We start from the raw sequence: 27,841 nt of genomic DNA on the forward strand, positions 1-27,841 counted from the left end.
AATCATCTTTATATGCTTTCATTCATTTAGTTACCATAATTATTATCTTTAGTGTGCTGTATTCATAGTGTTTATTCTTGAATACAGAATGAGATCAAAGTCATTACTAATGCTAATGATTAAGTTTGCCATTGTGCTATGTACCTTATATGCATTACCTCATTAATTTACAAATCCATGTTAATATCACCGTTTATCAAAAGTGGTCTTTGAAATTCAGGGAGATTTTAACTGGCCAAAGGCCAAATTCAAAGAATTGAATTTCAAATGAAAACATTTCTCTCTCAGTTGTTTGATCTTACAAAATTAAAATATATTCCACTACAAGTGCTTAAAGTCACTAACCATTTATAAACAATGAAAATGAAGATACAAATCACTGAAAACCCATAAGATTATAATGACTGAATTAGCTGGTATTAGCAAACATTTTGAAATGTAAGAATAGTTGGCTTTCTTCCTCTACAGAGGGAATGAAGGAAGATTGTCAGCAGAGGTCTTGAGATGGGGTGTGTTTTGTGGTGCAAGTAACCCAGTAAAACCCAGTAGCATGGATGCAGTCAGAGGGAACCAGAGAGCAGTGTTTCCCTAGGCCTTGGATGCCTAGAGGGAAAGCCACAGGTGAGGAAAGAGAGGCAAAGACAGGTTGGCATGGCAATCACATTCCTCTTGCGTGTGCCCAGCCCTTGGCTGTCCTTTCCCAGATGTCCTCATAAACTCTGAGCTGTGTCACAAGAGCAAACAAAACAGGCAAAATATCAAATATTACGCATTACCAGTGACTAAAAGCAGGGCAGAATCATCTTAAAGTGGGAAGTTTTTTTTGCTCCATGCTCTGAAGGTTGGTGTGTAGCTACCCACTTAATCTGAATATTTTTATAAATAAAGTTTGAATTTGGTTATTTCACTGTAATGTTCTAACTAGTGCCGAGAGAGAGAGAGATTCATGATCTGATTTCAACCGAGTTTCCCCATATGTAATTAGATAGTGATTTATAATTTTGGTTTTGAAATATCCTCTAATGTCTCCAGTTATCTCAAGAGATGCTATAAAGTTTTCCAAAAAATTCTGAAGAAAAGTATTGAGACATCTCTAGAGGGCTCTAAAAATAATCCCTCCCTTTTTCTTTTTCCAGAATTGCACCATGCCAAACTACAAACTCACTTATTTTAATATGAGGGGGAGAGCAGAAATTATTCGTTACATATTTGCTTATTTGGACATACAGTATGAAGACCACAGAATAGAACAAGCTGACTGGCCTGAAATCAAATCAAGTAAGTAGCACAAATAATAAATGTAGGAAAAATATGCTTTCAGAACCTTTTGTTTTTCCTCAGGGAAATGAAAAAAAAAAAAAAATCAAGGTTTTCGAAGCTCATGTAGCTTTAAATTGAGAAGCAGCAGTTCAGACAAACTAATTAAATGCTGTCTGATCGAGCAAATTTCCTATTAGAGGTGAAAACACAAACCTTACAGAAAGAGAATATAAAGGTAAACCAGTATAAAGCTTTATCAGATGAGAAGACGAGCTGAAATAAACATGAGACTTTTTTTTTTTTTTCTATTTTGTCACTGAGATAGATGAAGTGCAAAGAGTTTAGATTATTTTTCCAGTTTCATGACCCTAGCAAGTAGAACTGAGTTTCAAACCCAGGTCAGTTTAATACCAAGCTCAAGCTATTTGCACTAGACAATGCCAAAACAACACGACTAGGATGACAGGCCTATTAACCATGAACTGCCACAGCCTTTGGAAGTACGAGCTCCTTAAAAGTCATTGCCCTTATAACCATTCTTTTTCTTAGCAGAGGCCTCTTCTCTGGTGAGATAGCGTATCTTATTTCTTATTATCACGATACTTTACCATTAATATCCACATGTTTCTTCTGATATCAGAATTTGCACGTGGGATTTTAAGATGGTGAATATATAATAGGTGAACATTACTTTTATCCACGAATTAATTAGACCAAGATGGATAGAAAGGTGCAGATATTACATGTAACAAATTTTGCCTGTTAGCTTTGAGATGTAAGTTCACTGAGTGCCTCATTCCCTATTCTACTTGAACTTTTCATTGTTACTGAAAATGGAATTTCTGTATTTTCTTAATATTTCCATAGATTTTCAGCGTGGAAAGGAATCTTAAAGTTCATGATGCTTAGAATGTAGTTTCAGATGTTTTAATAGACAAAGACACAATGTCAAATTGTCTTAAAAAGGATAGAAATTTCATTTACACAAAACCCCAAGTGGGTATCATGATTTTGCTCCATATAGTTGTCAAAGATTAGGTTTCCTGTTGATCTGCCACCCCTTGGTGTCTTATTTACACAGTGTGAGATAGCTCATGCTCCTTCCACATTGTAGCTCAGAGAAAGTATGAAGGAGGGAGGGGACACCTCCCTTTAAACAGCATGACTAGAAAGTTGCATATGTCACTTGGTAAGCCCAATGGTCACATATCACTTCAAGGAAAATTGAGAGATGCTGATTTAATTGTGGATAATCATTTACATAGCTAAAAATCCAGAGTTTTATTACTCTAAGAAGAAAGGAAAGAACAGGTACTACTAAGGAGCAGTTTCTATTACAAATGTTATTTGGTCTCATCTGCTGTCCAATTTAGCAGTGCTCTCTGGTGCTTGAAACCTGCTATGACACTCTCTCTGCTAGAACCTAGAAAATCTCCAGTCAACACATTCCATCATTGGATACTTGTATTAAAATGTTCTCCTGGACAAACTTGGTAAATTGCACACACGAGTTTACATTTTCTCTCTTTAAAACGCTTTTTCTCTCCTTTAATAACATTGAAGTACTTCTAAAAAGGGCCGAAGTCCATAAGGACAAAGAAATAAAGCTTGAATGTAGATATGATAGCACACAATTCTGGAAGCTAAAAAGCAGGCCAAAGAATGGTAAGGTGACTTAGTAGGCCCAAAGTTCAAACGTAAACCTTGAGGAGGAGAAGGCAAGCTAAATCACAGAGATACAGAAAAAGGCTCATGAATTTGTAGTAGCAGATAACTCTAAAAGTTGCGCTGACAGAGGACTGAGTGGAAAAATGTTGATGGAGAGTTTTTCTTGACCTCTTTGTCGGACTTGTGCTGGGGTGCCCCATTTACTTCACCCACTGCACTCAATCCCTTGTGGGAGGGAGCATGTGAGCGAGCGAGCATGGGATCCAGCTGAGCACTTTGGGCACTGGCAGGAGCAAGCTCTGCACGGGCCGTGCAGTGGCACCCAGGTTGGGGTGCCTGCGACCCCTGAAGCTCCAGAATGCATGTTACAATGCTCTCTTAGCCCTGCCATCCATGGACAGCAGAGTGGTATCAGCTCAGTGGGCCTCTTGCCTCGTCACATGGGGTAGCTGCCTTCCACCAGCAAGGGCAAAGGGCCAGTGTGACAGCCTTTTTTGGGTCCCTGTACTTGGTGGGTCCTGAGCTGTTGTCCAGCGTCCAAGAACAACGTCGTCCAGACACTTGAAGGATGGTGAAGGCGGAAAATTTTATTAAGTGAAGGAAATGGCTCTCAGCAGAGAGGGGAGCTGGAGAGAGGACAGAGTAGGCAGGTAGTCTTCCCCTGAAGTCAAGTCCTTTCTCCTCCGAAGTCCAGCCATCTCTCTGAAGTCAAGTCAACTCTCTCCAGCTGAGCCCCTTCTCTTTCCTCTACCAACTGAGTCTGGGGTATTTATAGGCAGAGGATTGTGGGACGGGGTGGGCTGTAGGTAGTTTTGGAAAAGGCAACATTCAATTGGTAAAAAAGCATTATTCAGAAAGAACCCATCAGGAGACAGCAGGCAAACAGGAATAGATTTTCTCATGCTGGGTCATAGGTTTCAGGCTTTTTGGCTTGAAGGTGGGGTTTCCCTGGGGACCTGCTGTTGTCTACCTAGAATTTCTCTGCCTCCTGCCTCTATCAATGTGAAGAAGCACTGTGACCACCATATCCCTTCTCCTCCCTAGAATAAGCATGGAGGTTACTCTCAGGGGAGCATAGACCTGAGGCTTCTGGGACAACAGACATGTCTGAGGACACAATTTTATAATAAAGGTGGGATTCAGTGGAAGTCTAGAAACTAAATGGTGAGATCCATAGCACCTTTCTTCTGCTCTACAATCCAGGCTAATATTCCTCAAGCAGAAATTGGAGAAATTCTCTCTGGGGAAGCTGATCAGCCCAAGCTAATGAACGAATGAGAGTTTCTTAATGAAACAGCCCAGCCCAATCTGTTGGCAAGCCCCTCCCATGCACGATGAGCTTACAGGTAGTTTTTATTTCTTTGCTTTTTAAAACATAAATGGCAATCAAAAATCAATAGATATTTGAGAAAAATCTAACAGAACACATACCTAAACAAAGAAGCAGAAAAAAAGCAACTCTGAGGAAACCAAGATGATTTAGCAAGAAAAAAAACCACTTCAAACATTTTTTAAAATCCTGAGAAATAAGAGAAGATATTCTATACAAGAACACTGTAATAGCAAACTAAATATGGCCTGAGAAGGACTTTGTACGACTATATTTGAGTCCTTGTAGATGAACTGTAACCTAACTTAATAGGTAGACAAGATTAAAACCTAACTTAGGAATATGCACCTATAAGAAGAGCTGAGTCTTGGCCAATCCCAGCAGCCACACTTCAACCACTCATATACTGCTGAGTGTTCAGACTGTGTTCAAATAAGGCAAACTGTGGGCTGTAACCAATCTAGTTGTTTCTGTACCTCACTTCCGATTTTTGTATGTCACTTTATTTATTTATTTTTTGTCTATTTGTTCTGATCATGAGGCATCCCCTGGAGCCTCTGTGAATGTGCTGTGATTCTGGGGACTTCCCAATTTGCAAATCGTTCGTAGCTTCGTTAAACTCCTTTAAATTTAATTCGGTTGAAGTTTTTCTTTTAACAACAGGGTGCTGTCAAAAGAAATGTTCAGAGACAAACAGTTCTTGAAAATTAAAAATATGATACAAACACATCAATAAAATGACAAAAAGTAAAGATATTTTTCCAGAAAGTACAAAAATAGGACAAATAAATGAAAAATAAAAGAAAGAAAGGAAACTTGAGGCTCAGTTTAGGAGGTCCAACTTTCAAATAAAATTCTGGAAAGGGAGAACAGAAAATAGAAGGGAGACTAATTTTGAAAGACTGTTCCTTATACAAAGTTGAGATCTGTCTCCTTATAGCTTTCACAGATTGGTCTTGGACTTATAATTTTAATCCATGGAGAACCAGATTACTCCTTCTTTTACAACCAAATAGTTAAAGAAACCTAGTTTCTTTAAATACATCATAGAAAAAAAGCTATTGCTGAGTGGTCAGTTTAATACAAATGTTCTGAGTGAAGATAAAGGTCTTTGGCAGAATTTGTAATTGGGTCCCATTTAATTCATGCATCCGATACCTCAACCTAGATAACAAATTTTGGAACTTCCTTGTTAGTTTCTCTGGTCATCATTGTGAATTTTAGTCCAACTTTCCCATCCCTGACTCTACTTCTTGATTTAGATGCCATTTTCTCTGGACTATCTGAGATCTACAATCACATCCATGTCCAAAGGACAATTTTCTTTTCTTCCTTGAGTGCTCATTTATATTCCCTGATTTGCATTTCTTCACCACGTAAGTAGGTGTCCTCCAAACAAGTTCCTGTTACTGTACATCTGCCATTTAATGTGTGATACCTATGGAGAACATAGTTTTAAGGTACAAGAACAGCACAGAGCAAAATGGGACCATCATCCCTGTCACAACACTAGACATCATTGTAAGACATTCTGCCAAGATCACAGTAGTTACTTTGCCAGCCACATCACATTGAGGCCTCATATTTAGTGTAACAAAATTCCTTAATGGTTTTTAAGCTTTAGAATACTCCTATTGACACCTCCAACAACACTGGGATTATTATTTTTTTTTTCTGGAATCAAATGAAGGACTTAGCATTTGTCTTCTTAAACGACTTCCTGTTAGATGCAGCCCAATGTTCCAGTTGTGGGCAGTTATCCCAAGGTTGGCTTGAACACTTCCAGTAGCTAAAAGCTCACTATCTCACAAGAAAACACATTCCGTTGTCAATTGCTCTAAAGCAAACAAAACTATTCCTCATCTGCCCTTTATTCTACTACCCTTTGATTCTAGTTTCACATTTTAGAGGTAGTCAGAATAAGTCAAATTTTTCTTCTATTTGATAGTTCTGTCCTATTTGAGGTGGTTTTGTTCCACTTAGCTAGTTTTATTTCCTCCAGGTGAAGAGTGCCAAGGTTCTTCAACCAATCCTCAAAAAAATAAGATTTTCAAACCTCTCACTAACTTGGAGACTATTCTCTGAGCTTGCTCTGATTTTTAATATCTTTCTCAAAACATGGCTCATAGAACTAAGAAAACAGCTGAGCAAGGGTTCCAAGTGACCTCAGTGTGAAGCCTACTTTTACCAGGTGTGTGACCGGGGCAATTTATATAACCTCTTAACTTCATCCCCTCATTTATAAAATGAGATAGTTATCACCTACTTCATAGGGTTGTTGTAAGTGAAAGACGACCTAATGGGCATGCTGAATATTTAGTACAATGCCTAGCACAAAAAAAACCCTCCCTGCCAAAAAAGATTAGGCATTTTGATTCCCTCTTGTTCACATATTTTGCTTCAAATAAGACATTCCAACTCACTTCAATTTCATTTGAGACTTTGTTTTGCTCACTGAAGTATCTCAGGCACCAAAAATAGTAGTTGGCACACTCAATATTTGAAGGTAAGTACTTAGAGGTATTTTTATTCCACATGTGAAGTATGATTCTCTTATACTTATTTAGGTGTGCATATGAAAGATACTCGAAGGAGATACACACAGTTTAATAGTTGTGTGAGGGTCATCCGAGTGTGATTGCACTTTATTATTTTCTCTCTTTAAAAATAATTTTATGTCTGAAACTAAGGCACTGGTTAGGAAACTTGTGATCAATACACATAGCAAAGTATTATGTAGACATTAAAAAAATGATGTTTCATTGATTTAGAAAGATGTTTAAAAGACATTGTGAAATGAAAAATGATTTACAAAAGATTATATGCATTATAATTTGTTTTAAAATATATATGGGAAATCAATTAAAATATTAAAATGGTTAAAACTATGTGACTGAATTATTTTTATCAGTTTATAATTTTTCTGTAATAAATGTATATTACTTTGTGACAAAAATATAATAGGTTTAGATAAGAAAACAGTAGGATTTACAGATAAAATATTAATATGGTATCTGCTATCAGTCTGTCTGATATTTGTGCAAAAATGCTTGCTGCCTTGATATACATTTCAAATAGGCCGTCATCAAAATGAAGCGGGGCTTCAAAATTAATGACTAGAGGTACCTGACACTCACCTCCTCAAAGAAGGATCAAAATAGCAAATAAATAACCACACATCGAATAGAGCATCTAAGAGAGAAGACTGGAATTCAGCTGGGAAGTGATGGGAAACTTCTGAGGCACAGAAAGAAAAGGAAGCGAAGCTGCTGACTTGGCTGGAATCAGCTCGAAGCCAGGAGGGGCTCCCCATTGTTGAGAAAAAGTAAGAGAGATATCCCCAGTGGTCCACATTTACTCCACAGACTCCTGCAATTCTAGTCATGGGAGAGCCCCCTTGGGCCTTTTGGGCCCTGAGACTAGGGTAGGGAGTGCCTGGAGTCCGTGTGAGAACATCGTTCCAGAGAGAAAGTTTGTGCTGTGTCCTACACACCCCCTGAGACCCAAGTAACTGCAGCATGGTGCCACTTGGAGAACCCAGTCCCCACCAGACTATATTTTTGCCCTGGAACCCAAAAGCCCCTGCATCTCCCCATCCTTGGAGCCATGCTGACATCCCCCTACAACCACCCAGAGGGCTGCAGCATTGCAATGCTGGCTTCACTCAGTGTTGTGGCTGGGTCCCCAGCACTTTAGCCCATTTGGTGTCCTAAACCTGGGGGAATGGACAGTGTTGCATATCAGAGAGGCTGCTGCTGTAACATAGGAAGCTAAAGCATGCACTCTCCAGAGTCTGAGAGCTGCCTGCCTGGGGCTGTTGCCACAGACAGCAAACATGCCTTCTCTAACATCAGGGCCACAATGTACCCGCATGTGCCTTTATGAAGCCTGGGGACCAGCTCACCGATATGCCATTGCAGGATCTGAGGATAGTACTGCCCCATCCATCACCACTAGCACTTACATACACCATCTGGGGGCCTGAGGACCAGCCCACCCCTCCCACGACCACTGCCACTGGCACCCAAGCACATTATCCAGGGGTCTGGGGAACAATGTGCCCTGCCTGCTGCCACTGGCACAAACATGCACTATCAGGAGACTTGAGGACAGGCCCATCCTGTCTGTCACTGCTGCTGCCAATTCCTGAATGCATTGTCCAGTGGCCTGAGGATCAACTTTCTCCACCAGCCACCACCAGTGCTTCTGCACATTATCCGGGAGCCTGAGGTCAGGCCTGTTCTGCTTGCCACTATCACTGGGACTCACATGCATTGTCTAGGGGGCTAGATCTGCCTTGCCCAGCACTGCTGGTACCAGTGCATCCCATTCAGGGGCCTAGGAATCCACACACCCAGCCTGCTGTAGCCACTGGTGCCTAAGGACCAGTCCACTTGGCATCCCCCTCACTAGCAAACCCTCACCACAGCCTCCACTAATAACTACAGCCTAAGCCACTGAGAAACTCACAGACACCACTGATGCTGACTATAGCTGAAGAAATCATATGAAGACTACATTATTGCACCCACTCAGAATCAAAGCTAAAGTACCCTACTCAACCAGCACTATAGATACATCTATAGGAAAAAGGTTTCCCTATAAAAATCAATCCATAAAATTGAAAGGAGCGACTATCATACCAGATGCACAGAAATCAACATAAAGACACAAGAAATATGAAAAAGGAAGGAAACAAGACATCTCCAAAGGAACACAATAATTCTCCAGTAACCAATTCCATAAAAAAGGAAATACATAAAATGCCTAAAAAAAGAATTGATAATAATGGTATTAAGGAAACTCAGTGAGATACAAAAGAATAAGGATAATACAAAGAAATCAGGAAGACAATGATCTGATTGAGAAATTTAAAAAAACAGATAGATATTATAAGATATATCCAAATAGAATTCTGGAGCTAAAGAATTCAATGAATGAAATAAAAAAAAAAATACAACTAGAGCATCAACAGTAGACTAGATCAAGCAGAAGAAATTCTGAACTTGAAGACAGGTCTTTTGAAATAATCCAGTCATACTCAAGAAAAAAAATAAAATGGAAGAAAGCCTGCATTACATCATTTGGGACACCATAAAGCAACCAAATGTTTGAATTTTGGGATTTGGGGAATTCCAGAAGGAGAAGAGATGGACGAAGACATAGAAAACCAATTAACCAAATGATAGTTAAAACTTCCCAAGTCTAGCAAGAGATTTAGACATCCAGATACATGAAGCTTGGGTAAGATTCAACATTAAAGTCATTAAACATGAAAGACAAACTGTCAAAACCCAAGGACAAAGAGAATTCCAAAAATAGCAAGAGAAAAGTATCAAGTCATATGAAAAGGAATCCCCATCAGACTAACAGTAGATTTCTCAGCAGAAATCTTAGAGACCAGGAGAGAATGGAATGATATGTTCAAAGTGCTGAAAGAAAAAATAAATAAATAAATAAAACCTGCGTACCAAGAATACTATGACCAGCAAATTTGTCCTTCAAAAATGAAGGAGAGATCTGTGCCACGATGGCCAAAGGGGAACAGTTCCAGTCTGCAGCTCCCAGCGTGATTGACACAGAAGACAGGTGATTTCTGCATTTCCAACTGAGGTACCTGGTTCATCTAATTGGGACTGGTTGGACAGTAGGTGCGGCCCATGGAGGGTGAGCCAAAGTAGGGCAGGGCAGTGCCTCACCCAGGAAGTGCATGGGGTCAGGGGATTTTCCTTTCCTAGCCAAGGGAAGCCATGACAGACTGTATCTGGAAAATCGGGACACTGCCACCCAAATACTGTGCTTTTCCAATGGTCTTAGCAAACGGCCTACCAGGAGATTATATCCCGTGCCTGGCTCAGCAGGTCCCATGCCCACGGAGCCTTGCTCATTGCTAGCACAGCAGTCCAAGATCAAACTGTGAGGTGGCAGCCTGGCTAGGGGAGGGGCGTCTGCCATTGCTGAGGCTTGAGTAGGTAAACAAAGTGGCCAGGAAGCTCAAACTGGGTGGAGCCCACTGCAGCTCAGTGAGGCCTGCCTGCCTGTGTAGACTCTACCTCTGGAGGCAGTGCATAACTGAACAAAAGGCAGCAGAAACTTCTGCAGACTTAAACATCCCTGTGTGACACCTCTGGAGAGCAGTGGTTCTCCCAGCATGGTGTTTGAGCTCTGAGAATGGACAGACTGCCTTCTCAAGTGGGTCCCTGACCCCTGTGTAGCCTAACTGGGAGACACCTCCCAGTAGGGGCCGACTGACACCTCACACAGGCTGGTGCCCCTCTGAGATGAAGCCTCCAGAGGAAGGATCAGGCAGCAATATTGGCCGTTCTGCAATGTTTGCTGTTCTGCAGCCTCCAGTGGTGATACCCAGGCAGACAGGATCTGGAGTGGACCTCCAGGAAACCCCAACAGACCTGCAGCTGAGGGTCCTGACTGTTAGAAGGAAAACTAACAAACAGAAAGGAAGAGCATTAACATCAACAAAAAGGAAGAGCATTAACATCAACAAAAAGGACATCCACACCAAAACCCCATCTGTAGGTCACCATCATCAAAGACCAAAGGTAGATAAAACCAAAAGATGGGGAGAAACCAGAGCAAAAAGGCTGAAAATTCTAAAAACCAGAGAGCCTCTTCTCCTCCAAAGGATTCCAGCTCTTTGCCAGCAACAGAACAAAGCTCGATGGAGAATGACTTTTGATGAGTTGACAGAAGTAGGCTTCAGAAGGTTGGTAATAACAAACTTCTCTGAGCTAAAGGAGGATGTTCGAACCCATAGCAAGGAAGCTAAAAACCTTGAAAAAAGATTAGAAAAATGGCTAACTAGAATAAACAGTGTAGAGAAGACATTAAATGACCTGATGGAACTGAAAACTATGGCATGGGAATTATGTGACACATGCACAAGCTTCAGTAGCCAGTTTGATAAAGTGGAAGAAAGGTTATCAGTGATTGAAGATCAAATTAATAAAATGAAGTGAGAAGAGAAATTTAGAGAAAAAAGAGTAAAAAGAAATGAACAAAGCCTCCAAGAAATATGGGACTGTGTGAAAAGACCAAATCTACGTTTGATTGGTGTACCTGAAAGTGACAGGGAGAATGGAACCAAGCTGGAAAACACTCTTCAGGATATTATCCAGGAGAACTTCCTCAACCTAGCAAGACAGGCCAACATTCAAATTCAGGAAATACAGAGAATACTACAAAGATACTCCTCAAGAATAGCAACCCCAAGACACATAATTGTCAGATTCACAAAGGTTGAAATGAAGGAAAAAATGTTAAGGGCAGTCAGAGGGAGAGGTTGGGTTACCCACAAAGGGAAGCCCATCAGACTAACTGCAGATCTCTCGGCAGAAACTCTACAAGCCAGAAGAGAGTGGGAGCCAATATTCAACATTCTTAAAGAATTTTCAACTCAGAATTTCATATCCAGCAAAACTAAACTTCATAAGTGTAGGAGAAATAAAATCCTTTACAGACAAGTAAATGCTGAGAGACTTTATCACCACCAGGTCTGCCTTACAGGAGCTCCTGAAGGAAGCACTAAACACAGAAAGGATCAACCGGTACCAGCCACTGCAAAAACATGCCAAAATGTAAAGACCATTGATGCTAGGAAGAAACTGCATCAACTAATGGGCAAAATAACCAGTTAACATCATAATAACAGGATCAAATTCACATATAACAATATTAACTTTAAATGTAAATGGGATAAATGCCCCAAATAAAAGACACAGACTGGCAAATTGGATAAAGTGTTAGGACCCATCAGTGTGCTGTATTCCGGAGATGCATCTCACATGCAGAGACACATGTAGGCTCAAAATAAAGGGATAGAGGAAGAACTACCAAGCAAATGGAAATTAAAAAAAAAATCAGGGGTGTTGTGTTCTAGTCTCTGATAAAACAGACTTTAAACCAACAAAGATCAAAAGATACAAAGAAGGAAATAACATAATGGTAAAGGGATCAACTCTACAAGAAGAGGTAACTATCCTAAATATAAATGCACACAATACAGGAGCACCCAGATTCATAAAGCAAGTCCTTAGAACCTACAAAGAGACTTAGACCCCCACACAACAATAATGGGAGACTTTAACAACCCACTGTCAGTATTAGACAGGTCGATGAGACAGAAGGCTAACAAGGATATCCAGAACTTGAACTCAGCTTTGCACCAAGTGGACCTAATAGACATCTACAGAACTCTCCACTCCAATTCAACAGAATATACATTCTTCTCAGCACCACATTGCACTTACTCCAAAATTGACCACATAGTTGGAAGTAAAGCACTCCTCAGAAAATGTAAAAAACAGAAATCACAACAAACTGTCTCTCAGACCACAGTGCAATCAAATTAGAACTCAGGATTAAGAAACTCACTCAAAAACCGCACAACTACATGGAAACAGAACAACGTGCTCCTGAATGACTACTGGCTAAATAACGAAATGAAGGCAGAAATAAAGATGTTATTTGAAACCAATGAGAACAAAGACACAACATACCAGGATCTCTGGGACACATTTAAAGCAGTGTGTAGAGGGAAATTTATAGCACTAAATGAAAGAGAGAAAGCGGGAAAGATCTAAAATCAACACCTTAACATCACAATTAAAATAACTGGAGAAGCAAGAGCAAACAAATTCAAAAGCTAGCAGAAGGCAAGAAATAGTTAGAACTGAAGGAGATAGAGAAATAAAAAAAAAAAACCTTCAAAAAATCAATGAATCCAGGAGCTGGTTTTTTGAAAAGATCAACAAAATTGATAGACCACTAGCAAGACTAATAAAGAAGAAAAGAGAGAAGAATCAAATAGACTCAATAAAAAGTGATAAAGGGGATATCACTACCAATCCCACCGACATACAGATTAACACCAGAGAATACTATAAACACCTCTACACAAATAAACTAGAACATCTAGAAGAAATGCATACATTCCTGGACAATACACCCTCCCAAGACTAAACCAGGAAGAAGTTGAATCCCTGAATAGACCAGTAACAGGCTCTGAAATTGAGGCAGTAATTAATAGCCTACCAACCAAAAAAGTCCAGGACCAGACAGATTCATAGCCGAATTCTACCAGAGATACAAAGAAGAGCTGGTACCATTCCTTCCCAAAACTATTCCAATCAATAGAAAAAGAGGGAATCCTCCCTAACTCATTTTGTGAGACCAGTATCATCCTGATGCCAAAGCCTGGCAGAGACACAACAAAAAAAGAGAATTTTAGACCAATAGCCCTGATGAACATGGATGTGAAAGTCCTCAATAAAATACTTGCAAATCGAATCCAGCAGCACATCAAAAAGCTTATCCACCAAGATCAAGTGGGCTTCATCCCTGGGATGCAAGGCTGGTTCAACATATGTGAATCAATAAACGTAATCCATCACATAAACAGAACCAAAGGCAAAAACCACATGATTATCTCATATATGCAGAAAAGGGCTTCGACAAAATTCAACAGCCCTTTATGCTAAAAACTCTCAATAAACTAGGTATTGATGGAAAATATCTCAAAAATACTAAGAGCTATTTATGACAAGCCCGCAACCAATATCATACTGAATGGGCAAAAACTGGAAGCATTCCCTTTGAAAACTGGCATGAGACAGGGATGCCCTCTCTCACCACTCCTATTCAACATAGTGTTGGAAGTTCTTGCCAGGGCAATCAGGCAAGAGAAAGAAATAAAGGGTATTCAATTAGGAAAAGAGGAAGTTAAATTGTCCCTGTTTGCAGATGACATGATTGTATATTTAGAGAATGCCATCGTCTCGGTCCAAAATCTCCTGAAGCTGATAAGCAACTTCAGCAAATCTCAGGATACAAAATCAATGTGCAAAAACCACAAGCATTCCTATACACCAGTAATAGACAAACAGCCAAATCATGAGTGAACTCCCATTTACAATTGCTACAAAGAGAATAAAATACCTAGGAATCCAACTTACAAGAGATGTGAAGGACCTCTTCAAAGAGAACTACAAACCACTGCTCAATGAAATAAAAGAGGACACAAACAAATGGAAGAACATTCCATGCTCATGGATAGAAAGAATCAGTATCATGAAAATGGCCCTACTGCCCATGGTAATTTATAGATTCAGTGCCATCCCCATCAAGCTACCAATGACTTTCTTCACAGAATTGGAAAAAACTACTTTAAAGTTCATATGGAACCAAAAAAGAGCCCGCATTGCCAAGACAATCCTAAGCCAAAAGAACAAAATGCTACTTGACTTCATACTCTACTACAAGGCTACAGTAACCAAAACAGCATGGTACTGGTACCAAAACTGAGAGATAGACCAACAGAACAGAACAGAGCCCTCAGTAATAACACCACACATCTACCACCATCTGATCTTTGACAAACCTGACAAAAACAAGCAAGAGGACAAGGATTCCCTATTTAATAAATGGTGCTGGGAAAACTGGCTAACCATATGTAGAAGCTGAAACTGGATCCCTTCCTGACACCTTATACAAAAATTGAATCAAAATGGATTAAAGACTTAAATGTTAGATCGAAAACCATAAAAACCCTAAAAGAAAACCTAGGCAATACCATACAGGACATAGGCATGAGCAAGGACTTCATGACTAAAACAACAAAAGCAATGGCAACAAAAGCCAAAATTGACAACTTGGATCTAAGTAAACGAAAGAGCTTCTGCACAGCAAAAGAAACTACCATCAGAGTGAAAAGGCAACCTACAGAATGGGAGAAAAGTTTTGCAATCTACCCATCTGGCAAAGGGCTAATATCCAGAATCTACAAAGAACTTAAACAAATTTACAAGAAGAAATCAAACAACCCATCAAAAAGTGGGCAAAGGATATGAACAGACACTTCTCAAAAGAAGACATTTATGCAGCCAACAGACACATGTAAAAATGCTCATGATCACTGGTCATCAGAGAAATGCAAATCCAAACCACAATGAGATACAATCTCATACCAGTTAGAATGGCAATCATTAAAAAGTCAGGAAACAACAGGTGCTGGAGAGGAATGATGATCATTAAACAGTCAGGAAACAACAGATCAGGCTGGAGAGGATGTGGAGAAATAGGAACGCTTTTACACTGTTGGTGGGACTGTAAACTAATTCAACTATTGTGGAAGAGAGTGTGATGATTCCTCAAGTATCTAGAACTAGAAATACTGTTTGACTCAGCCATCCCATTACTGGGTATATACCCAAAGGATTATAAATTATGCTACTATAAAGACACATGCACACCTGTGTTTACTGCGGCACTATTCACAATAGCAAAGACTTGGAACCAACCCAAATGTCCACCAATGATAGACTGGATTAATAAAATATGGCACAGATACACCATAGAATACTATGCAGCCATAAAAAAGGATGAGTTTGTGTCCTTTGTAGGGACATGGGTGAAGATGGAAACCATCATTCTGAGCAAGCTATTGCAAGGACAGAAAACCAAACACCGCATGTTCTCACTCATAGGTGGGAACTGAACAATGAGAGCACGTGGACAAAGGATGGGGAACATCACACACCAGGGCCTGTCTTGGGGTGGAGTGAGGCGGGAGGGATAGCATTAGGAGAAATACCTAATGTAAATGACGAGTTAATGGGTGCAGCACACCAACATGGCACTTGTATACATATGTAACAAACCTGCACATTGTGCACCTAACCTATACCCTAGAACTTAAAGTATAATAAAAAAAAAAAAAAAAGAAGGAGAAATAGTCTTTCTGAGGAAATGTATCACCAATAGACTGGCCCTACAAGAAATGCTTAAGGAAGCCCTACATCTGGAAGTGAAAGGATGATATCTACCAGCATGAAAATACATGAAAGTATAAAACTAACTGGTAGAGTAGATACATAAATGAGAAAGAGAAATAAATCAAAAGTTATTACTATAGATAACCACTAAATCACAAACATAAATAATGAGAGGAATAAAGAAAAAAGTATACAAAACAATCAGAAAACGTTTCACAAAATGACAGGAGTAAGCCCTCATCTATCAATGAATATAAATGATTTAAATTCCCCAGTTAAAAGGATACAAAGTGGCTGAGCTGCCTACAATTAACTCCTTTCACCTGAAAAAGACACACATAGACTAAAAATGAAGGAATGGGGAAAAAAATTCCATACAAACAGAAACCAAAAGCATGCAGGAGTAGCAATATTTATAGCAGACAAAATAGACTTTAATTAAAAAAGGAAAAAAATACAAAGTCATTATATAATAATAAAGTGGTCAATTCAGCAAGAGGATATAACAATTGTAAGTATATGTGCACCCAAATATATGAAGCAAATATTGTTAAAACTAAAGTTAGAGATAGATCCTAACGTAATAAGAGTTGGGGATGTCAACATTCCCCTGTCAGCACCGGACAGATAATCTAGCCAGAAAACCAATAAAGAAACATTGGGCTGAATCTGTGCTATAGACCAAACGGAACTAACAGACATTTACAGAACATTTCATCCATAGGCTGGGAGTGGTTGATCACGCCTGTAATCCTAGTACTTGGGGAGGCTGAGGTAGGTGGATCACTTGAGGTCAAGAATTCAAGACTGGCCTGGCCAACATAGCAAAACCCCATCTCTACTAAAAATACAAAACTTATCTGGGTGTGGTGGCACGCACCTGGAGTCCCAGCTACTCAGGAGGCTGAGGCAGGAGAATCGCTTGAACCTGGCAGGTGGTGAGCTGAGATCGCACCACTGCACTCCAGCCTCAGTGACAGAGCGAGAGACTCCAGCCCAGTTGCAGTGAGCGGAGATTGCACCACTGCACTCCAGCCTCGGTGACAGAGTGAGACTCCATCTCAAAAAAATATGTTTTTTTATCCATAAGCTACAGAATCCTCATTCTTCTTAGCAGCACACAGGATGGGCCATATGTTAAGCCACAAAACACATCTCAATAAATTTTTAAAAATTGAAATTATATCAAGTATTTTCTCAGACCACAATGGAATAAAACTAGAAATCAATAATAAAAAGAGCTTTGGAAACTATACAAATATATGGAAATTAAACAACATGGTCCTGAATGTTCACTGGGTCAATGAAGAAATTAAATAAGAAATAAAAAGTTTCTTGATCATTACATTGTGTGCATGTATCATGTACCCCATAGTATGTGCAATTATTATGTATTAATTTTAAAAAGGCTATGGCTAAGTTCTTACCATAACTCAATATGTAAATCAAAATCTTCATAATCCTCAGACTATGATTTTAATAATCTGCAATTGAGGCTACAAAAAATAATGACGTTTAAAAGAATTTATTTTTAATATTAAGCATGTAAAATACAGTATAGCATATGGTATCACTATAAACCTGGGTTTAAGAACCAATTCTGTCACTAACTTTAAATCAGGTTTTCTAACAACTTAAACAAAACTTATAAAATGTAAATATTCCACTACAGGTTGTCAAGTGTTCCTTTAAAAATATTTTAAAATTTCATGATTTCATAAAATCATGCTTTGTTTTCACAATTATCAGTAAAAATGGAAGTAATATAACTTTTGGTTTTGTTATGACGTTAATTATTTGCTCATTTTATTTTAAGCTCTCCCATTTGGAAAAATCCCCATTTTGGAAGTTGATGGACTTACCCTTCACCAGAGCCTAGCAATAGCAAGATATTTGACTAAAAACACAGGTAACATGTAATAAACATGTAATAAACACAATAAGTGCTTAAGATTTTTGATAACTGAAACAAACACGATATATATTCAATATGCATTAAATGAGTTTGGCATAGCATACTATAGTACAAATAAGAATGGAATTAAATAATAGAGAAAAGTATAAATATACCACCTGTATCAGTTTAACTTTCCATGAGTTCCCTAGACAATTAGACAATTTTATTTTATATTGCCTCCTGCTTTTCTTGCCTTATATCTGTTTGCTCTCCAAGCCTTTGTTAGAGTTTAGCTGAAAAACTGGACAGGTATGTTTCATTCCAAACTTTTGCTAGTATGCATATTATAAGTTATCAGAGAAAATTACTTAGCAGAAAATACATATGGCATATGGAGGTTGAAATTTCTTACACTATTAAAATTATATAGTCAGTAATGTCCTTCATCCTAATCATGCTGAAAAAAATAGAAAGGGAGTTTCTTTGCTTCCACTCAGTGCCATCTGAGGAAGCTTGAAGGGGATAGTTGGCTTCTGGATTGTTGCATTAGTGCCCGCACCCATGATATTAGAAGAGCAACAATAGAAATTGTTCTTGTTTTTGCCTGACACACTTTCTCCCATCCTATGCTCCATTGTCTGCTTCTCTCTTCCCTCATACTATTCACACACCCTTTTTGAGCCAAAGGCTACCTTTGGCTTCTTTTAAAACTCCTTTCTTTCAATCAATCTGTAGAATCACCATTCTCTCAAACCTATCTCCCCACCACCATTGCCACTGCTATGATCCAAGCCATAGACACATACATAGTTAGCTCACAAATAAAATGGGCCATGAACACTAGACCTCATTTTGGAATGAAATGGTGTATTTTAAAAATACAAAGGTTTGTGTTACACTAACATGTTTCAACAAATAAAGTTATTTTGAAAGTTTAGAAGAGGCCGGGCGCGGTGGCTCAAGCCTGTAATCCCAGCGCTTTGGGAGGCCAAGACGGGCGGATCACGAGGTCAGGAGATCGAGACCATTCTGGCTAACACGGTGAAACCTCGTCTCTACTAAAAAATACAAAAAAACTAGCCGGGCGAGGTTGCGGGCGCCTGTAGTCCCAGCTACTCGGGAGGCTGAGGCAGCAGAATGGCGTAAACCCGGGAGGCGGAGCTTGCAGTGAGCTGAGATCTGGCCACTGCACTCCAGCCTGGGCGACAGAGCGAGACTCCGTCTCAAAAAAAAAAAAAAAAAAAAAAAAAAAAAAAAATTTAGGTTTAGGCTCAAAGATAGCTAGAATTTCAAGAGAAAGACTTGGACCTAGGCAGTGCTTTTCAAGCTTTATGTGCATCAGGGTCACCTGGATGCTCATTAAAGTATACTTTGTGCAACTTTGAGTCAGCAGACCTTGGGTGGGGCCCAAGAATTTGCATTCTCAACAATTTCCCAGATGATGCAGGTGGTCCATGGATCTCACTTTGAGACTCTCTGGGCTAGAACATTCTAAGTAGAGAGAAAATGGCATGAGAAGAAGAATGAACTTCAAATTTGCAGGTGGAAGAGAATTAGAGAAATGCTTAGAATGGATTGGATTTGATTAGAAAGTTCCAGAAAGATCTAGAGTATTGACTCTTTTTCTTACGCAATTGTAGGTTTTTATCTAGAAGAGCAGCATAACTACTGCTATGCATTTTGGGAAGATTATTGTGGTTACTTTGTATTTGTGGCTACTGCAGGGAAGCACATTAGGAGATAAGTGAAATGATCCAGATGGCAAAGAAGAGAGACCAAGAAAAATATGAAAAATTTGTGGATGTAGAATCATCTTAGAGACAGTAGATAGATGTTATGATGTGGAAGGCAGTCTATTTAACCAGGAGAGGTATAGCATAGACAGAGTTTGCCATTCTCAATGCACTATGTACTGCTACATCCTCCTTCTCTTCCTCCTTCTCCTCCTCTTCTCTTCCGTTTCCTTCTCTTTTCTGTTTAAAATACTTTTTTCAACTTTCAATACCCTCCTCGATGTCTGCCTTTTCCAGTTGACCATAAGTGCCATTCAGGCAAGGAATTTACCTCTTCTATTCAATGCTACTATATACAGCCCCTACTTGGGGCTGAGTCACAGTTGAGGCCCGTAATTATTTGTTGGGTAAAAAAAAGGAGAGCTGGTTTGAGAAATGGTGTGATGACTGCATTTGAGGATTTGTAGAAGAATGTTCAGGTGCCAAAAGAGTAATCAGAAATATATACAAAAGGATGCTGAAAAAAATGAGCCTGTGGTTTAGGACTAAAAATATTGAATAAGGAGTCACCTCCACAAAGTTTTAGCTGAAGCCTTGAGGTGTAAGTCAAAGTAGGGATGAAAATGAGTGAAGAATTCTGAAGACTATTCAAGGTCAGAAAGAAGAATAATCAACCTTTGAATATTACACACACACAAATATAGTTTACAGAGGAACTCTAAATCACTCAAGAATTTTCTTTCAATTTTAACACCTTTATTGAGGTATAATTTACATCCAATTCATCCACTGTCAGTATAGTTTCTTAATTTTTAATAAATTTATAAAGTTTTACAAAAGCAATCCATTTTAGAAGGCTTCTACACAGAAGCATTTTAAATTGGCACCATTGAGAAAATTTTTAGGAAGACCAATGATTTATTACCAAAAATAATGATTAACAAACAAAAGAAAAAAAACCCTCTATTATTTAAATTTTTTAGTCTCCAGTCAGAAAACAAATGCTCCTGACAAAAACTGTCTGCAAAAATAAAAATAATTCTTTATACAAAATGAATTATAATGTAGGTACAGGTTATTTCTTGTAGTGTTGCTTATATTAACAAAAGACTGGAAACAAACCTAATCAGTTGAGGCTAGTTAAATAAATTGTGGCACATCTACCTCAAGGAATCTCATGTAGCCAGAAAAAAAAAAAAAAAAAAAGAGCAAGTACACCCTTTGGGTACTTGTAAAGAAAGATATGTAGGGGACATGGGATGAGGAAGCATATCTAGTGGGATATATGTTTTTATTTGCTTGCATTTTCATAAAGAAATAATGGAAGAATACTAATTAAGGTGGCTACTGGTAAGGTAGGTAGGTAAGGGAGCAAAATGTGGTGGATGGAAGCTAGTCTCACTGGATATTGTTTTATGCACTTTTGAATTTTCAACCATATGAATATACTATCTGTTAAAAACAAACTTTTTAATATAGTACATTAAACATATTGATGGGCCTCTCTCTATTCCATAGATTTGGCTGGAAACACAGAAATGGAACAATGTCAAGTTGATGCTATTGTGGACACACTGGACGATTTCATGTCATGTTTTCCTTGGGCAGAGAAAAAGCAAGATGTGAAAGTAATGTGATCCATTTGCTATTCCTAGTATTAATCACATACCACCTGTCAGACATTGTTAGGTGCCTTAGAAAGTTCCTTTATATCAAAACAATATGTATAGTTTAAAAATATCAAATTATATTTTAAAAGTTTAAAATAAAGTACAGCAATTCCCTTGTATACCCCTTCACATTAACTCCTCCTCAGATGCAACCCTTTAAAAAATTTAACAGTTTCTTTAGGATTTACACATTTCCATATTTCTATAGGATATGTAAATATGACTTCCGGCCGGGCGCGGTGGCTCAAGCCTGTAATCCCAGCACTTTGGGAGGCCGAGATGGGCGGATCACGAGGTCAGGAGATCAAGACCATCCTGACTAACACGGTGAAACTCCGTCTCTACTAAAAAAAATACAAAAACTAGCCGGGCGCGGTGGCGGCGCCTGTGGTCCCAGCTACTCGGGAGGCTGAGGCAGGAGAATGGCGTGAACCCGGGAGGCGGAGCTTGCAGTGAGCTGAGATAGTGCCACTGCACTCCAGCCTGGGCGACAGAGCAAGACTCCGCCTCAAAAAAAAAAAAAAAAAAATATGACTTCCTCTGATTGACCAATTGTAAATTATTTCTAAGGACTTATGATAGTACAGGTTAAGCATTCCTAACCTGCAAATCTGAAATCCAAAATGCCCCAAACTCCAAAACGTTTTAAGCACCAAGATGACAGCACCAGTGGAAAATTCCCCATGTAAGTACTTAACACAAACTTTGGCAAATGTGCAAAATTATTGAAAATACTGTATAAAATTACCTTCAGTCTATGTGTATAAGGTGCAAATAAAACATAAGTGAATTTTGTATTTAGATTAGGTCCCATCCCCAAGATATCTCATTATGTATATGCAAATATTCCAAAATCTGAAAAAATCTGGAATTCAGGACTATTCTGTTCCCAAGCATGTTGGATAAGGGATCTCAACCTGTAATAACAATTTTTCTCTTACATAGTCATCCTCTCTGCTTCCCTTTCACCAAGCTCCCAATATTGTGATGTGAAAATCTTTTGGTTAAATTAATATTCTGTGATTAGTATGCTACACAAATAACGCACAGAACTGTGCACTGTAGCATGCTTTTATAATATTTCCTTTCTCACTTTTCTTCCTCAAAATTAGTAATTGCTTTCTTTTGCTTCTTTTTACTTTTATTGCTGACTTTCCACAGTATCCAATAGCCTGCCAATACGATTTTCCACAAGATCAACGTAATATCAGTTCATCTGTTACTTCCAATATTTCTTGGAGCGCTCCGTCTAGGAGGCTTCCATTCTTTGCGGAGTTCTCTAGGTTTTCTGCACAGCTGTCATCATTGGAATTCCCTTTGCTGTCATTCCAGGGATGCCATTCTGTGGAGTTGGAGTCCTGTTTCTGGATGCTGCCTTCTTTCTTTGTTTACTCCATTGTTTATTTGGGGGGACATCCTCTAGTATTCCAAAAGCTAAAATGAAGGTTTGATGACAGCAGATATGACTATGACAGATGGTATAGATATGTCTATCTTGTGAGTCACACTGCTTCACTCCAGTATGGTTGTCCTAGATACTTGGTCACAGTTGTCATCCTGAGATCTTTATTGTTACCCTGAATTTTTTTTTTTTTTAAATCATTTCCTGGGTTCATTCTCCTGTTTTCTTTCCTTGTTTTTGTGGAACAATCCTCCAAGAGCTTACTGGTCATAGGAAATAACAGTTTGAGGCTTTGGGGGCATTATCCGTCTAAAGATGTTTTTATTTTATTCTCAAACCTGTTTTATAGTTGGGCTGGGTGTAGAATTCTGATGAAAGTAATTTTTCATTAGTATTTGAAAGGCTGTTGAGAAGTTTGCGTCCAATTTAATTACTGATCTTTTGTATGTGACCGATTTTTTTTTTTCCACTCTGAAAGATTATAAAACACATGCCCTTAGAGTTCTAAAATTTTGCAATGATGAGTCTTGGTATGATCTTGTTTTCATCCATTGTGCCGTTTCCTTGGTGAGTCCATTCAATCCGGGACCCATGTCCTTTTAGTTCAAGGAAATTTCCTTTAATTTTTTCCTCCCCTTTAATGATTTCCTCCCCCTTTATTTTCTTTGTTCCATTATAGTAGAATTCCAATAATTCAGATGTTGGCTCTTTTCCTGTTTCCCATCTCTTTGCTTTTATGCATTACTTTTAGAAAGCATTTCTCAACTTCATCAGTCCTTGAGTTCTAAATTTCTGATATTGTGCTTCTAAATTTATAAAAATTCTTAGGCTATTTTCTGCTAAGAATGGGGAAGGGACAGCTGCCTAGCAATGTAAAATGAAGAACATCCCATGCTAAAACCGCTTAATAGTTTTCCACCAATCCTCATTTTATGCCCTCCCAAACCTCCTTAACCCCAGTTCTAGACATATCCGGTCATTTCCTGAGCCATTTAAGGAATTCGTGTTGTTGATGGAATTGGTTCTTGGCTTTCTTTTTGCAGGTGCCATTCACCCATCTGCTTACTAGCTTCAGATTTTATTTGCTCTTATCTCCTCTCTTTCCACTTCCTTGTGAGATCTATCTTTTTAAAAATATTCATTACTGTGGTTTAGAGATGAAAGTCAAATGATATATATTTGTCAAATTATTCATCTTTATGCAGAATTCTAAATAGACATCTTTATTACAGCTTCTAGTGGTTTCCTTTAGGACACTCATTACAGTCTCTATTTTAAAATATATTTACTTGTTTGTTGCTTGTCTCCTCAAGCTGGATGCATCAGGGGGGCAGGAATCATGTCTGTATTATTCAACTGATCCCACACCGCCATCACAGTTGCCTTTTATGTAGTAGGCATTACACACTTGTTGAATAAGTGATCAGAACCACACTCATCAAATGCACACCATGTGCCTGTGTTACTCTCAGCTCTTTCCCTGTGTTATCTCAGTCAGCCCTCCTTCTCCTCCTTCAAGATAAGTGCTTTTTATTGTCATGCTCACTTTCCAGATGAAGATACTGAGAGACGGAAGTTACAGAGTTGCCCAAAGTCACACAACTGACAGAACTGTGAACTGAGCCCAAACAGCTGAATTTAAATCCCATAGTCTCATCACCTAGATATACAATTGCTTAAAGTAACAAATTTAAGCATCCCTTTAGAATGAAACTGTTTTTATCCTCATCTTCCAGGTAAGAAAACAGAGTTTCATGTAGTGTAAACAACTTACCCAAAATTGTTCAGCTAGAAGTGGTGCAGAAGGAATTCAAATCGTCACTGACTCGAACCCCAGGTTCTTAACCACTGGGTATAATGCTGCAGTGCAAGCAGCTGTTCAAAACAGCTGTGCATGAATATTTATGTACATGTTAAAGCTAAAGCCGATAGCCGAAAGCCACAGCACAAATGGCAGGCAGTCTTATCAATTTACTTAAGCACATATTTAAGCACATACTATCTACTTAGTATTTATTGTAAATACTATTTAATTAGCACCTTCTGATTTGAATAGAGATATCTGGACACAAAAGTATTTACATTGACTGACTCCATGATATAAATGTAAGGTGTGTAGGGTCTGCAAACACACACATATATATATAGGCCTAGCCAGGAAATAAAGCTCAGCTTTGATGATAGAAATACAACTTTTTGACGTTAAGTACATTTAGGCTCTGGAGTCAAACTGCCAGGCTTAAATCCTGATTCCCTTCTTACTAGCTGTCACTTAACTCCCTATTTATAGTTCAAACTCTTTGCAAAGTGGGGATATAACAGGCTCTACTTTGAAGTGTGTTGGCAAGATTAAATGTTAGCATATGTGCCTATGGCTAGGTAAGAAGTGTTAAATAAATATTAACTATTATAATTAATAGTTATATACTTTGGTGTTGTTTTCACTATTTGTCAGACATGGCATCTGCATTTTACATATCATTATAAATGTAGAAACAGATAATCTCCAATTTAGAAGTGTCTAAAGATTTTTGTTCCATGTACCAAAGACCCCCCGATGTGCAGTCTATCAATTTATCAGTTTGCTCTTCTCTACTTTTCTATTTTCTATCTTTCTGTGGCTGAGGTTCCATAACAGAGGCCACCTCCCAGAGGAAAATATTCTTTGAACATTTGTGATAAGAGTAACACTCTACCTTTGTATTAGAATAACAACTCTCTTATGTACCACCTATTTCAAAAAACAATTTCAAAGGACATAGCAATCCAAGTTCATGATTAAATCATACAAAGGCAGAACACGTTGCAGAAACATTGCTGATAGCTACAGACTAATTAACAAGCAGGACTTGGCTAATATATAATGAAAAATGCACATTCTGCATTTCATTTCTTAGACTGTTGGTAGTGGGCTGCATTGCTGCCATCTTGTGGTCAGGTGAACATTTCAAAGGCAGAATATTGATGCACTTAAGATGGATAGTGAATATATTCTTGTCACACATGCCTTAAAAATCTACCAAATATACACAATGTTACAGTATTTATCACTAAAAATTCCATTTCCAATTTAAAGAAAGAAAAACAAAAGATGTCCTTGGATATTGGTCACCATGACAATCCTTGAACTTATCATTAGTGTTACTTTGGTTATTTAATGGATCTGTGTTTCCATTTCCTCGTCTAAAGAACAGGATGGGGAAGAAGAATGAGAAGGCCTGAGGACATTCTGATGTCCTGGTTCCAACACAAAATAATTTTGGTAGTGCATATATAAAAATGCTTTTGAGAAATATGCGAACCTCCCTAAAAGCCGTTTGTTAGACTTTCATACCAACAATTTCTCAGGGTGAAAAAACCTCCTTTATAACTCTCTGAAAAGGGAGGCTAGAAATTTCTGAATCCATCAAGCTATTATAGGAGTGGCTGTCTAGGATGGATCAGGAAATGTATTTTTTAAAATATATCTGGAAAAAAAAAAAAGAGGTGTAATCAAATCTTATCCTCTATATTATTTTGGTTGATTGTACTTTAAAATGAAACTTAAATACTAATTATACTGTTTATTAATTTATATTTCATTAGACTGAAATAATTCACCAAACTTATAAAGAGAATCTGGGCTCAAGAAGTCAATAGCACAGATATAATAGTTTTGACTCTGCATATACACAAACATTGGTGTACCTGAAGCTCTGGAAATGTATGTTAGAAGAACAGAATTTCCCAGGAGTGCACACAGGAGTTTTTGGAAAGTTGTCCAACAATCAGTTTGGCCATTGCCTTTCTGACCGATGCCAACTGAGGTGAGCAGACCTGTGGCAAGCACCACATGGTTCTCGACTCACTGCCCTTCACTGGGATTACAAATTCTGTGTAAGCAGCAGGAAGACTCATACCTAATGTTTTTGTTAAAACTATGAACATACTGACCACAGAGCACTTTATAGAACAAGGGAAAGTACATAAAGTCAAAATAATGACAAGCTTTATAAGCTTCGGTTTTTAAATCTGGCAAACATATGTAAGTACATGTTGAGTATCCCTTATCTGAAATTCTTGGGACCAGAAGTATCTCAGACTTGGGGTTTTCTTCAGATTTTGGAATATTTGCATTATACTTACTGGTTGAGGATACCGAATCTGGAGAATCGACATCTGAGATGCTCCCCTGAGCATTCCTTTGGGCATCATGCCCATGCTCAAAACGTTTTGGATTTTGGAGCATTTTGGATTTTTGGACTAGGGAGGCTCAACCTGTATGTAAGGATGCTTTTGCAAATTGTACTTTACAAATATAAGGCATTATGTTGTGGTAGTATATATCATCTGGCTAAGCCATAATCATAACAGCAAGTAAATCAGCAAATTGGTGTGGTATCCACTATCTGACTTATCTTAATAAAGGCTGGATTTCATTATACGTCATTTAGATATATTAATAAATTATATATACATTTTATATTTTTGAGTTTGGCTTCTATTTCATAACCAAGACTCAAACAGGCAGAATTCTTATATATAAACAAACATCTCTTATCAAAAAAAGAGGCCTTGAGTAAATTATTTGGTCTTCAGATCTTCAAGTAGAAAAATAATGACAATTTAAAAATGGATGTTTTATATATATTTCCCTAAGAGTGTTAATTTTTAAATAATATTAGTTTATATATCAAGAAGGGATAACTGGATGATGCATTTTATAGATGATATTCAAGATAGACAAATCTGATAATAAGGCACAATGGTAGTCCAATGAGAAAATACATAAAGGCCCAAGATCATGATTCATTATAAACGCAATAGTGAAATGAAGAACTGCCAAACTAGTAGAGTCTAGCCTTACGAAATAAAATAAGTTTCTTTACCTTCAGTTACATTATTTAGCTTTAAAAAAGCTAGGTTAAGAAAGAGGGAAATTTTAGAAATCTAAAAAGATAGAATCATTTTGCTTTAATAAATGTAAGAAAAATAAATGTAAAAAAAATGTTAGAAAAATTTTGTGGGTATTTAGTCATTATACACAAAGAAACTGTAAGAACTGGTGACACAAAACTATTTATTTTTTTATCCATGAGCAATAAAGAGATGA

At 38.2% G+C, this 27,841-nt stretch overlaps 1 protein-coding gene across 3 annotated transcripts in view; it reads left to right on the plus strand.

The window, feature by feature from the left end:
- LOC105479614 (hematopoietic prostaglandin D synthase) overlaps positions 1-27,841 on the plus strand; it is a 45,575-nt gene that overhangs the window by 11,751 nt on the left and 5,983 nt on the right. For 2 of the 3 annotated variants that reach the window (XM_011737656.2, XM_011737655.3), the window contains exons 2-4: positions 1,137-1,278; positions 17,864-17,956; positions 21,196-21,305. In XM_011737656.2, the coding sequence (XP_011735958.1) occupies positions 1,146-1,278; positions 17,864-17,956; positions 21,196-21,305 (336 nt within the window). In that variant the 5' untranslated portion in view covers positions 1,137-1,145. Of the gene's footprint in view, positions 1-818; positions 842-1,136; positions 1,279-17,863; positions 17,957-21,195; positions 21,306-27,841 lie in introns of those variants that run through there. The other variant, XM_011737657.3, reaches the window with a different exon arrangement.

The sequence above is a fragment of the Macaca nemestrina genome, chromosome 3, assembly GCF_043159975.1.
Source record: "Macaca nemestrina isolate mMacNem1 chromosome 3, mMacNem.hap1, whole genome shotgun sequence".
In the NCBI taxonomy this organism is placed as follows: domain Eukaryota; kingdom Metazoa; phylum Chordata; class Mammalia; order Primates; family Cercopithecidae; genus Macaca; species Macaca nemestrina.